The sequence below is a fragment of the Saccharomyces eubayanus genome, chromosome VII (genome assembly GCF_001298625.1).
Source record: "Saccharomyces eubayanus strain FM1318 chromosome VII, whole genome shotgun sequence".
In the NCBI taxonomy this organism is placed as follows: Eukaryota; Fungi; Ascomycota; class Saccharomycetes; order Saccharomycetales; family Saccharomycetaceae; genus Saccharomyces; species Saccharomyces eubayanus.
In genome coordinates, this window is record NC_030982.1 from 288,120 (window position 1) to 300,899 (window position 12,780).

The following is a 12,780-nucleotide window of genomic DNA, read 5'->3' on the forward strand; positions in this document are numbered from 1 at the left end:
AAACTTTTTGGTTTACTCCCAGTGAATTAAACAGTTTAGGAAGTAAAGAAAATAACAAAAAATAACGGTCGACTGAACATGCACCTGAAATATAGACACAGCTAACAGTCACTATTTTTTTATACTATGTCGTTTTTTAATATTCTTCRGTGAAAATTCTTTGTTCAAAAAGAAAAAAAAGAATGAGACGGACAGGAATTGAACCTGCAACCCTTCGATTGCAATCGTATTCCTTGGAATTTCCAAGATTTAATTGGAGTCGAAAGCTCTACCATTGAGCCACCGCTTCATCTTGAAATAGAAGAAAGAAAAAGGATGATAGACCGGCCAAATATTTATTGCATTTATACGGTATTACTTATAAAGACGTGCAAATGCTCTTAGCATGAAGTAGAGGATATGCCGCAAACAAAATTTTAAGTGTTATCCATTAAATTATATGAAAAGAGAAAACAAAGTGTGTTCAATAATGTCAAGATAGGTGATTTCAGAGTTACACGTTAGGACGAGATTCTACTATCGTCCATCCATTACCATTATATACGGTGTAGTAGGATGAACGAATATGAAAATATAAAAGAGGAACAGAATCATATATGCTATTATACAAGATTGCATATTCCTTTTTGTGAATTCCTAGATCCACGAGGAAAGTCTCTAGTATAATCTATATACATAACAGTACAACAGTAAGAGTAATGGAATTCAAAAAATCATCATACAATTTTAGAGGTCCGCAATACATCTATTCATATATGACACAAAATCTGAAAGATAACAGAAATTTTATTATTAAAATTCGTGCATTGTTTCGTTATGATACAAATAACCAAACCTGGCAATCAGTGAAGATATGGTTAAATATCTATTAATTAGCTAGATATTAACATATAATAAGATGAACTATAACCGGTAACTGCTTATGCATGCTCAAAATTATGTCAACACGATCAGGTTACATATAACCAATCAGTGGGCGTTTTTTTATACCTCTCTGACGTATTCAAAAAAATAACTGTCTATTCTTAATTATTAGTACTTACTTGACTGCTAATATTTTACAAATAATCATGGTGAGAGTTGTTTTCTGCTGCTAAAGCTGGACATTCTAGGAACGGCACGTCCGACAGTAAGGCTCAGTATACTATTCTATTAGCAAGTATTAACCTGTCTTCATATTCAGTTAATGAGTCATTTTAATTTTTCTGTCATTGCTTTTTCCACCTTTTTTCTCGCCTGTGGGTTTTCCGTGCACTAACCATTGATGCCATTCAATTAAATGTAGTAACTATATAAAGAAGAAAAGAGATGTTTTATGTTATTTCCAGCAGCAAGTACAAGGGCACTTATGTTTCAATAAGACATTTTTCTGCGCATATAACACTGTCCAACTCAGACAAGGACTTCGTCACACTACGCAAAGCAAACCCACATACAAGAGTCCATCATGGAACTAGCCTCAATAAAGGACTTGGAAACGGATCAAGCAAAAATTTGCTTGGTTAAGGCATTAAAGGAGTCCGTATGTAAGACTCTTTTAGAATTCGTGGATATTCAAATCGAGTGTTTTATGTATCCCAACGATCCAAAGCGTTTTACGAGAATATTCAAAGACAATAAAATGTTAAATGAAACATGCAATAAAGAAGGTAAAGCAAAAAACTACCCATTATCAATGGGTATTGGACATTCAGCCCTATTTTCTTTGATTTACATAAGACAGAAAACAAACTCACTACGATCGTTGAACGAACAGGAACGGTCCCCAACCGAGCTTGTTGAAGATCTAAATAACAAGCTAAAAAGCATCGGCGAAGTCTATAATCACCTCAATGAACTATATCATTCTTACTTAATGGTAAAGTACAATAACATAGGCCATCAAAAACTACTGGGTGATTTCGTCACCCAAAGTGACTTCATGTTTGACATCCTCCGCAGGTACGCTACGATTACATCTTCAGTAGCGAAGAGCAGCGAGAACAACAGCCGTCTGGTAGGTATTACTAATCATTTCATCGAAGATACCAACGTATTTTATAAACGCATAATCAGTAATTCCAACGCATACGCGGAATATGATCTCGTGAAACATGGTGTAAATAGAAATTCTAGTGAAGAAACATTAGTCGAACTTGAATTCAAAAAACTGGACGTTTCAGGCATGCATCTCGACGATGAATTTGATGATTTCCTACAGAATAGGAAAGAGTCTCTGAAAATTACCCATAGGAGAGTCATATAGATAATTAAGGTTGACAAAAAGACTAAAAAGCACTTTACATACTATATAGTTTCGGGATATATCCACCAACATATGTGTCATTGTTTCCCTCTCATCCTCTTTTCTTCTTTTTTTGTCTTTTGTAGAAGAATGTCAACTATATGCGATTTTTGCGTTATGGCAATATGATTACCGGAAAGGGTAAAAGGTAAATAGGACCACTCCCAAAAAATGAGAAGGAGCATCGAGAAAGTGCAACAAGCAAAACCTCTAACAGGTAACAATTGGCACTTTCACAATAGAATATAAGTTCTCAACTAGATCGTCGGAGCTTTATTATCGATTTTCATACCTCCCACAGAAACCGGGATCATTCGTTTAACGCAGGGACTACTCAGTTATACAACTTTGATTTTTGTGTTCAATTGGGAGAGAAAAACCAAAGAAGAAAAACTGTCCATTCATTAATTGTGCATATATAATAATACAAAGCATTACAGATTAGGAAATGCCAGAGAATCCCAGAGATAAGAGCAGTGCAGCGAACAGCGGCAATCGTTCTGTACTTTCAATTGCGTCTCCAACAAAACTGAACATTTTATCTTCGGATTGGTCTAGAAATCAAGGTAAAGTTTCTAAAGGATCACTGAAACGATCAAGTTCACTAAGTATTAGAAACCCCAAACGAACTAGTTTACAAGCATCTACGGGTTCTATCTACGCAAGACCTAAGATTACCATTGGAGCACCACCATTGATCAGACGAGATTCTTCATTTTTTAAAGAAGAGTTCGAGGCTAAAAAAGACAAAACAAATTTTTCTACATATTTGTCCCGTTCATATTCCACAAATGGACTAGACAGTACAACTCTCCAAACATCCTTATCTCAACCGGCAACATCTAGAGATTCTGATGAGCAATTTACGGTAGCAGCAGACAGATATATTCCAATTCTACAGGGCGCTTCCCAAAACAAGGTCGATCCTGAAACCTTGCATGAAGCACTACCTCCTCCCAATGCTTCCCCAATCACGCATTTGAGGGCTCAAACTAAAATAGTCTTTAAACAAAGCGTAGCCGAGGCATGCGGACTAGATATGAATAGAAGAATACTACAATATATGCCTGAGCCACCAAAATGCTCTTCGTCAAGGCAAAAAAGTTATATTATGAAGAAAAGGACACATTATAGTTACCAGCAAGAACAAAAGATTCCAGACTTAATCAAATTGAGAAAGATCAATACTAATCCTGAAAGAATCCTTGATGCTCCTGGTTTCCAAGACGACTTTTATTTAAACTTGTTAAGTTGGTCTAAGAAAAATGTTTTGGCTATAGCATTGGACACAGCACTATATCTATGGAATGCCACTTCTGGGGATGTGTCCTTGTTAACGGATTTCGAAAATACCACAATATGTAGCGTCACTTGGTCTGACGATGATTGCCACATTTCCATCGGTAAGGAGGATGGGAACACTGAAATTTGGGACATAGAGACCATGTCTTTGATAAGAACTATGAGATCTGGCTTAGGGGTACGTATTGGCTCCCTGTCTTGGCTAGATACTCTAGTTGCAACAGGCAGTCGTAGTGGGGAAATCCAAATCAATGACGTCAGGATCAAACAGCATATCGTATCTACATGGGAAGAACATACTGGCGAAGTATGTGGTTTGAGCTATAAAAGTGATGGATTGCAACTTGCCTCCGGTGGTAATGACAACACCGTAATGATTTGGGATACGAGAACATCTTTGCCTCAGTTTTCAAAGAAAACGCACACCGCTGCTGTGAAAGCACTGAGTTGGTGTCCATACTCTCCAAATATCCTAGCCTCTGGAGGTGGACAAACGGATAAACATATCCATTTTTGGAACAGTATGACAGGCTCAAGAGTAGGTTCAATCAATACTGGATCTCAGGTGAGCTCTTTACATTGGGGCCAAAGTTATATGTCCACCAGTGGTGGCACAATGAATAAAGAGATTGTTGCCACAGGGGGCAATCCCGAGAATGCAATCTCTGTCTATAACTATGAGACAAAATTCAAAGTAGCTGAAGTAGTTCATGCTCATGAAGCAAGAATATGCTGTTCACAATTATCCCCAGATGGAACCACATTGGCCACGGTAGGTGGGGACGAAAACCTAAAATTTTACAAGATATTCGATCCAAGGAGCACTGAAAGACCCAGGGAAAAAGGTAGCGTCATGGATGGTATGTTAGGTATGATTGGCAAAGAAGAATGTGGCGGAAATGACAAAGAGAATCGCTCCAAGAATTCAAATGAGATCCATACAGGACGGCCTTCTTCAAGTACCAGCCAGTTCTTGATCAGGTAAGTACAAACAGAGAAGTATTAGTTTCTTCCAATGCATAAGATGAAACAAAAAGTATATATACATTTGTATTCAAATAGTATAAAAAAAGTAGAAACCAAGTAGAGCTGAGCACTATGTTAATGTACCCCATCACATGTCTAAGGACCCATACACCACATGGGTACGAAATGGGAGGGAAGAAATTTAACAAAGGACAAAGGAAGCCTAAGAGAAAACAATAATAGGTAAATACAATTCTTCGAGTAACTTGTAAACATCGAGGATTTTCCAGCCTATTACTATTGTTGCATAGTAGGAATTTTTTGTTAATCCCATATCACCAGCAAAAACTCTTCCATTTTGCTAACGCTAGAAGTAAGCAAGACAAAACAGATACGTGATGAAGCCTGTGCAGGACTCTCAAGAAAAGATATCTATTGAACAGCAATTGGCTGTAGAATCAATCAGAAAGTTCTTGAACTCAAAGACCTCTTACGATGTGCTACCTGTTTCTTACCGTCTAATTGTCTTAGACACTTCATTACTAGTGAAAAAATCATTGAATGTACTTTTGCAAAACAGTATTGTCTCCGCCCCATTATGGGACTCTAAGACGTCAAGATTTGCTGGGCTACTAACTACCAGTGATTTTATCAATGTAATTCAATATTACTTCTCTAACCCAGACAAGTTTGAATTAGTGGACAAACTACAATTAGACGGATTGAAGGATATAGAGCGGGCTCTCGGAGTTGACCAATTGGATACAGCTTCCATTCATCCATCTAGACCCTTATTTGAAGCGTGTCTTAAGATGCTAGAATCAAGGAGTGGTAGAATACCATTGATCGACCAAGACGAAGAGACTCATAGAGAAATTGTTGTCAGTGTTCTTACCCAATATAGAATCTTGAAGTTTGTTGCTCTGAATTGTAGAGAGACTCATTTCCTAAAGATCCCAATTGGGGATTTGAACATCATTACACAACAAAATATAAAAAGCTGTCAAATGACAACCCCAGTCATTGACGTCATCCAATTGCTTACTCAAGGCCGCGTTTCTTCTGTCCCTATCGTCGATGAAAACGGTTACTTGGTCAACGTATATGAAGCATACGATGTTCTGGGTTTGATAAAGGGGGGAATCTACAACGACTTGTCACTAAGCGTTGGAGAAGCCCTTATGAGAAGAAGTGACGATTTCGAAGGTGTCTATACATGCACCAAGAACGATAAACTATCTACTATTATGGATAACATCAGAAAGGCAAGAGTTCATAGATTTTTTGTAGTCGATGACATTGGACGATTGATTGGTGTCTTGACGCTAAGCGATATCCTCAAATACATTCTTCTGGGTAACAACTGAAACGACCAATGCAATATTTGTGTACATACTAATAAATAAATGCAATTAATATAGCCATGATTATTTGATCATGCATACTACATCTGACCATCTATGATTTTTTCCTCCTCGATTACTTTAGCTGTAAGCGGACGGAAATCCGGCGAAGTGAAAAATCGATTAGTAATGATGTTACGATTGTTGAAAAGATGTTGCGTAAAAGGGTGACGAAGATAATGCAAAACTTTTTAATAGTGCCTTTAAATACCTGAGTTGCCAAGTAACAGAAAAGGGAAAGCGGCTATAACGAGGCTTTAAAGAACCGAGGCTAGCCAAGATAGTGTTTGGAAGATCTAATTCAAGATTATTTTTTTGAATTGCGCAACCACTAGACTAGAAGAAAAAGACTCATTTTTATAGAGAATTAACAATCAAAGATTTGGAAAAGTGTCCAAAACTACTTAGGAATGCCACAATCTGCACCAATTCAAGAAGTACAGCGCGTATCATGGGACAACAAACCTGCTTTGAAGCAAATAACTCTCCGAGCGACCATAGCAGGTATCATTATAGGATCTTTGGTGCTAACATCAAACTTTCAATTTGGCCTACAGACTGGTTGGGTTTCTATGATGTCGTTGCCATCGGCATTATTAGCATGCGCATTCTTCAAGAACATATGGCCTCTGATTTTTCCAAATGACAGACCATTCAGTGATGTAGAGAATGTATATGTGCAAAGTATGGCTGTAGCTGTCGGAACAGGCCCATTAGCCTTTGGGTTTGTTGGTGTTATACCCGCCATTGAGAAGTTTCTTACTAACCACGAGAGTGGTGGACTAAGGGAACAAGGACAATCATTCAGCTTTAGAGAATTATTGATATGGTCCACCGCATTAGCATTTTTCGGCATTTTCTTTGCAGTTCCTCTTAKAAAGCAAGTAATTGTCAGAGAGAAACTGCCCTTTCCCAGTGGCAGCGCAACAGCTACTTTAATTTCGGTGTTGAATGGGACAGAGATTTTACAAGAGGTTTCCAAATCAGAGCTATTGGAAATGAGACAAAGGAGATTGAACGAATGTCCTGAGGTGTTACAACCGAACAGCGATCCAGAAGAGGCTGACTATTTAATAAACTCCTCTATTAGTGATCTTGGCGATTACTCGGCAACCAGCCAGGACAATGGCTCCGTTCTCTCCGCTGGTGCTGAAAACTATAAGGCAAACATTCTTATTTTATTCAAAACTTTCATTGCCTCATCACTCTATACCATGGTGTCATATTTTATACCAGTGATACGATCCATTCCAGTATTTGGGAAATACCTCTCGAATAATTATCTCTGGAATATTCAACCATCGCCTGCATATATAGGTCAAGGAATAATAATGGGTCTTCCAACAGTGTCATACATGCTCATTGGGTGCTTTTTGGGTTGGGCAGTATTAGCTCCACTAGCAAAATATAAAGGGTGGGTGCCACCGGATGCTGATGTTCATGACTGGGAAAAGGGCGTACAAGGATGGATTCTTTGGTCGTCCCTTTCCATCATGGTTGCCGACAGTGTTGTCGCTTTCATTGTTGTGACTGTAAAATCCATCGTAAAGTTCATTCTCATTGATGATAAAGCTACTTTGTTGAACACTATTATCGATGACACATTTCAATCCATGCTATTAGAAGAAGAGCGTGCCATCAACAGCAGTAGAAGAAATACAAATGTAGATGGAAGACAAGATACAGTAAGATTAGTAAGTATAGATAACGATATTGAAGTAGACTCTAAGCATCTAGTTCGTTATACTACTGTTATTAGTGGATGCCTAATATCCTCCATTATATGCATAGGATCCATAATATATCTGTTTGGAATAGAAGTCATCCCTCTCTATGCCATTATTACCGCTTTGATACTTGCCCTGTTTCTATCCATTCTTGGTATTCGAGCACTTGGAGAAACTGATTTGAATCCTGTGAGCGGAATTGGTAAGATTTCTCAGCTGATATTTGCTTTCATTATACCCAGGAATAGACCCGGATCGGTATTGATGAATGTGGTATCCGGAGGTATTGCGGAAGCTTCCGCTCAACAAGCAGGTGATTTAATGCAGGATTTGAAAACAGGGCACCTTCTCGGTGCCTCTCCAAGGGCTCAATTCTGCGCCCAGTTGATCGGAGCCTGTTGGTCTGTTATTTTATCCAGTTTCATGTACATGTGCTACAATAAGGTTTATACAATCCCCAGTGAACAGTTCAGGATACCTACGGCAGTGGTATGGATAGATTGTGCAAGACTTGTTACTGGTAAAGGCCTTCCAGATAAAGCTTTAGAATGCTCTATGATTCTTGGGGCTATATTTGCTGTACTATCGCTGATCAGAAACACTTACAGGGATTATGGCTATGGATGGATTATATATATTCCTTCCGGAGTAGCAGTCGGTGTTGGTATATTTAATTCCCCCAGCTTTACCATCGCAAGATTCATCGGTGGGTTGGCTTCACATCTTTGGTTAAAGAAACACAGGGGTGATTTGAATGCGAAAACCAAAATGATTGTATTCAGTTCAGGATTGGTTCTGGGCGAGGGTATATTTAGCGTAGTAAACATGGTTTTCACTTGCTTGAATGTCCCACATTATTAAATACAATGAATATTCTTCAATAAAATTTACAAACTTTAAATCGTCTATTCCCTTATATAACCAAATGTTTTAGTTTTCTTCGAATATATTCTAGTGTGTTTATAATGCTTCTGTAAAACCTGCTTGTTTTCCGACACCCTACCCATCACCTTGAAATATCGGGTATTCTAGCCACGGTTAATTAGAGAAAAAAAAAGTGATGGGTATAGTTTAAGAAGAAACAATATCCTGATGGCTACTTGGCAATCTACCAAGTAGATCATATAGGGCAGAAAAGGTTAGGCCTCTGATAATGGAGACATGGGAAGTCCTAGCATCGATAAAAGAAGCAACGAAGGGCCTTGACCTAAGCTTAGGTTCTCCACTCATTATTAGATCCGAAGATTTGCCAGTTTACGTTCTTCAATTACTGCAACAAAAGGATAGGCGCCACATGAAGCATATATGTGCAAACTCTAAGAAGGAACATTTTTTGTTAGAGGAGTATGGGCCAGGGTTTTGGGTAAAATGGCCGTATACTTATTTCAATGAATATAGCCTGCCAAAGAAAAGTACGGAAATTATATCATCACTGAAAAGAGAGAGAGGCAAACGTGAAACATTAAAGACATGGGACCAAATGAAGTTTAAAGAGCTGCTTCATTTATGGTCGGAAGAACCTAAGGTCTCACATAAAGTCGAAAAGGACACATGCTTCAAACTGGATATGAAGCCTCCAGACATGAAAGGCCAATCAAAGGTCAATGTCGATCACTCCGATCCTAAAGAGTACATAGAAAATAAGTACTATGAAGCTCTTTTTTCCATACATGTACCCTTAGCATATTTCGTCAAGTCGAACTTAGTGAGAGTCAAAAATACATGTCGAACGAAATATGGAAGTGGTAGCTATAAAATAGCTTATCAAGCCATATTGCAAAAATTCCTTTTATCGATTGTTCAATTCAATGCTAGACACGACAATAGACTTTTATTAGAGCCTTTTGGCAGTCCTATTGCAGATGAAAAAAGGAACGGTTGTCTTACGAAATTCGTCATACAAAGTGGAAACAACAATAGTTCAACCGTCGCTGACTTATGTGTTATATTTAAATCTCGAGAGATAAAACTACAAATACTATTGTTATTGGAGATTATAGGGCTAAACAATTTAGATTGTAATTTCAAAGACTTTGAAAAAAGGTATAAGTCGAAATTGAAAAAGAGATCACTCAATTTAACCAAACAAAGATTGATTCGTCGAAGACCAAAGAAGGCTATTAACCAACAAAATAAGGACATTGAAAAAATAGCAACTCCTTTGGACTATTGTGAACAATTGGATTTGTATTTAGATAGGGCATGTATTCTGGATATTTTGCTGTCAAGTGAAACACCTAATCCGGATGCCATAGAAATAACCAATGGTACAATACAAGAGCATAAAAATAATATTTTGAATAAAAATAAAGAAGCTTCACTGGTCGGATTTATAAATTATGTCCTTATTCCATATTTCACTAAAAAGGTGCCGCATGCCGTTGACTTTATAATCCAAAAGCTTAAGGGACCAAGCATGAGGCCAAAAAGAGCTCCTAAAAAAATCACCGATACTACAGGTGGGTCGTCACCTAGTACAGCAGAATTGTATAATAAGTTATCGACAAGCCAGCGTACATCTCGCTCTTCACTCGTCAACTCTGTGCCATCGTCACCTGCATTAAACGGAACAGAGCCTAATATATTTAGCAGGAAATCAATAACGACTCCAATTCCAGAACTTTTGGATTTTAGAACGAACTCTAACTTGAACGAATTCCTCGAAAGCGAAACTAGGAGCTTGAGGCGTCCTTCCCAATTAGGAAGAACAAAGTCAGATTTAACCATGAATCATTTACAGAAAAGACAATTTTCAGTTTCTGATTTAAGTACGTCAAGAATTCCTAGCCCGTCAACTATCCCACTCAAGACAACCTTTCCACGCACAGTTAATGGTGTACATACCTCTACAAATAATTCCTTTCGTAGAGTTGGAAAACGTAAAGATATCAATGAAACAGTGCCTTCTAATGAGAGTATAGATCCCGAGGAGAACGTACAAGTTCAAGCCACCCCTGCCGCGAAAAATAGGACGACAACCCCCAATAAAAGAGCACAGCTGCAAAGCATCGTTGAATCACCACTAAATCCCAAACCTGATACACTCCACGAAGGTGTGGAGAACCCTCAGAGGAAAATCTCGCCCTTGGCCGCTACTCTCACTAAAACTTCGTCGGAAAATAACTCAAAAAGAAGAGTTAGAAGACGTTTATTTGCCCCTTAAACAACATCAATATAAGAACTTGCAGTCGGCTTTTCCAAACGATTCCCATTAAACTGTAATACAATTAAACTGCATTGATTTGACTTTCTGGAGGCCTCCTGCATACATAATTACATATCTCTTGTCACGTAAATACATATCCCAGAGTATAGGTATATAAAATCGGATAACCATTACAATTCTCCCACTAATTTTTTTAAATTAATCCTTCTTATTCACCGAAGAAAATGGAGCTGATTAATTCTTTTGCATCATCTCTTTTCAAAATATGATACCCGATGGTGACACCGCACCTCTCTACCAATTTTTCTTTATCTTCATCTGTGACTTCTTCACCTTTACCTTCATACAAGTCTGGCAAATCCTTTTTTAAAACTAACAATGCGCTAATGACAGTATCCACCAAAATTTGGGTCTCTTCTTTAGTAAATTTTGTCCTAGTCGAATTCGCTTCATTGTTCAAATGCTCCTCTACATTTTCTAAAGTAATACCAGTTTCATTGAATACTAAACGCGCCCAGTTATTCAGGTTACCTAAAAAAAACCTTATGGATTCACCTTCTAAAACTGACACACCCTTTAAACACCCATAATAAGTCCCAAAGACACGATTTATATCCAGGAATGTTTTTAATAGTGTTCTGGTTACTCTTGGCTTTAATGATTTATAGGCTTGTGGGAATTTTCTCAATACGTAGTCTAGTAAAGATGCAGCAAAATCACGTAGTGCATTTGTTCTTTCCAAAAATTCATGAATTTCTTGCGGCGATTCATCTTTTGGTGATCCACCTAGTTTTTTAGCCAGGAGCAATGTTAATATCGAGGGCATCAATGAATGAATGTAAGGGTCCAAAAAAATAGAGGAATTACTCAACAAAGAGTATATCATTTCTAAGATTGTCGTCAGTAGTTGCAAATCAGAAAGGTTTTGGGTGATTTGTTCAGCAATAAACTGGATAAAATAAGGAACCAATTGGTGGAGACCACTATCAGTCTTCAAAGATGTCAGAGCTGCTTGCTTCATATGCTGTACGCTTTCATCGTTTTGATTCTTCGCTGTTAAAGTTGAAATAACCTTGTTAAAGTAGATTTGTAATTCTTTGGATAGCACATGTTTCACCAATGGTTTAACTTCAGTATTCTGTCCTGGTTTGACGTTAGACAGATGCTGAGAGGCGCTGGTATCTGTCACGGAAGCGTTTGCAGCAGATGAAGATGCAGGAGTTTGAAAACTATTATCATTCAACGCAGTGACAATAGCACCCCTAATGAATGGGGGTTGAGATACTCTTATATCATTCAAATTTGGATTTTGGATTATGGCAGGTTGAACACCTTCAACAGCGAGCCAATGTGTAGTAAACGTTGGTAGACGGGGAACTTGCGGTAATGGCTCATTTATCAGCTTATCAAAATCCACTTCTTCTTCGTCTAAGTAGTAGATCGACTGCCCTCCGGATGTATTAACTTTACTAAATGATATAGCTCTATTAACCTCTGAGCCGTCATAATACCCATATAAAGGTTCCACGTTCAAAACCCGCAGTGCCTTCGATACATCATCTGTAGTTAACACATCCCTCTTAGAATGTCTTTTGAACTTAACCGCTTGTTCAATGATCTCTAGAATACGGTATTCCACATCCATGGCAAGCGCCTTCAAGACATCATCATTGATATTTTCTAACCCAAGCGATTCGGCGACATCCTTCACAGTGTCTTGTGGAGACCAAATTGTGTATGACTGCTGTTGTGTGGACATTTTGACCGACGGTTAGTTACACTGAGGGGCTTCTTCAACCCTCCTTCGAAAGCAATTACGGCCTTAACTTTCGAACTACTTTTGCTGTTATTCAAATTGACATTGATGTTTCTTATTCGTGTTGCCGGGTATCTTTTTAGGCGATAGAGAAACTTGAAAAATTTTGAAAGCGA

General features: G+C 38.1%; 6 protein-coding genes and 1 non-coding gene across 7 annotated transcripts; 5 read left to right on the forward strand and 2 right to left on the reverse strand.

Annotated features, from left to right (window-relative positions):
- Window positions 1–183: 183 nt before the first annotated feature.
- Window positions 184–289, reverse strand: DI49_1856. The gene is made up of 2 exons: window positions 253–289; window positions 184–220 (listed from the first exon to the last, which is right to left on the reverse strand). It is a non-coding gene; the product is annotated as a tRNA-Trp (tRNA).
- Window positions 290–1,447: 1,158 nt separating this feature from the next.
- Window positions 1,448–2,245, forward strand: ARO5 (Aro5p; the record flags this gene model as incomplete). The annotated part of the gene is made up of 1 exon (XM_018365022.1): window positions 1,448–2,245. One exon carries the CDS (start codon window positions 1,448–1,450, stop codon window positions 2,243–2,245), a length of 798 nt encoding a protein of 265 aa, XP_018222122.1.
- Window positions 2,246–2,732: 487 nt separating this feature from the next.
- On the forward strand, window positions 2,733–4,571 carry CDC20 (ubiquitin-protein transferase activating protein CDC20; the record flags this gene model as incomplete). Its single annotated transcript, XM_018365023.1, has 1 exon — window positions 2,733–4,571. One exon carries the CDS (start codon window positions 2,733–2,735, stop codon window positions 4,569–4,571), a length of 1,839 nt encoding a protein of 612 aa, XP_018222123.1.
- Window positions 4,572–4,950: 379 nt separating this feature from the next.
- Window positions 4,951–5,919, forward strand: SNF4 (AMP-activated serine/threonine-protein kinase regulatory subunit SNF4; the record flags this gene model as incomplete). The annotated part of the gene is made up of 1 exon (XM_018365024.1): window positions 4,951–5,919. One exon carries the CDS (start codon window positions 4,951–4,953, stop codon window positions 5,917–5,919), a length of 969 nt encoding a protein of 322 aa, XP_018222124.1.
- A 446-nt stretch (window positions 5,920–6,365) lies between these two features.
- On the forward strand, window positions 6,366–8,543 carry DI49_1860 (uncharacterized protein; the record flags this gene model as incomplete). The annotated part of the gene is made up of 1 exon (XM_018365025.1): window positions 6,366–8,543. One exon carries the CDS (start codon window positions 6,366–6,368, stop codon window positions 8,541–8,543), a length of 2,178 nt encoding a protein of 725 aa, XP_018222125.1.
- A 292-nt stretch (window positions 8,544–8,835) lies between these two features.
- Window positions 8,836–10,845, forward strand: SLD3 (Sld3p; the record flags this gene model as incomplete). Its single annotated transcript, XM_018365026.1, has 1 exon — window positions 8,836–10,845. The coding sequence occupies one exon, from the start codon at window positions 8,836–8,838 to the stop codon at window positions 10,843–10,845; it is 2,010 nt and encodes a 669-aa protein (XP_018222126.1).
- Window positions 10,846–11,056: 211 nt separating this feature from the next.
- TAF6 (TATA-binding protein-associated factor TAF6) lies at window positions 11,057–12,607 on the reverse strand (the record flags this gene model as incomplete). The annotated part of the gene is made up of 1 exon (XM_018365027.1): window positions 11,057–12,607. One exon carries the CDS (start codon window positions 12,605–12,607, stop codon window positions 11,057–11,059), a length of 1,551 nt encoding a protein of 516 aa, XP_018222127.1.
- Window positions 12,608–12,780: the final 173 nt, after the last annotated feature.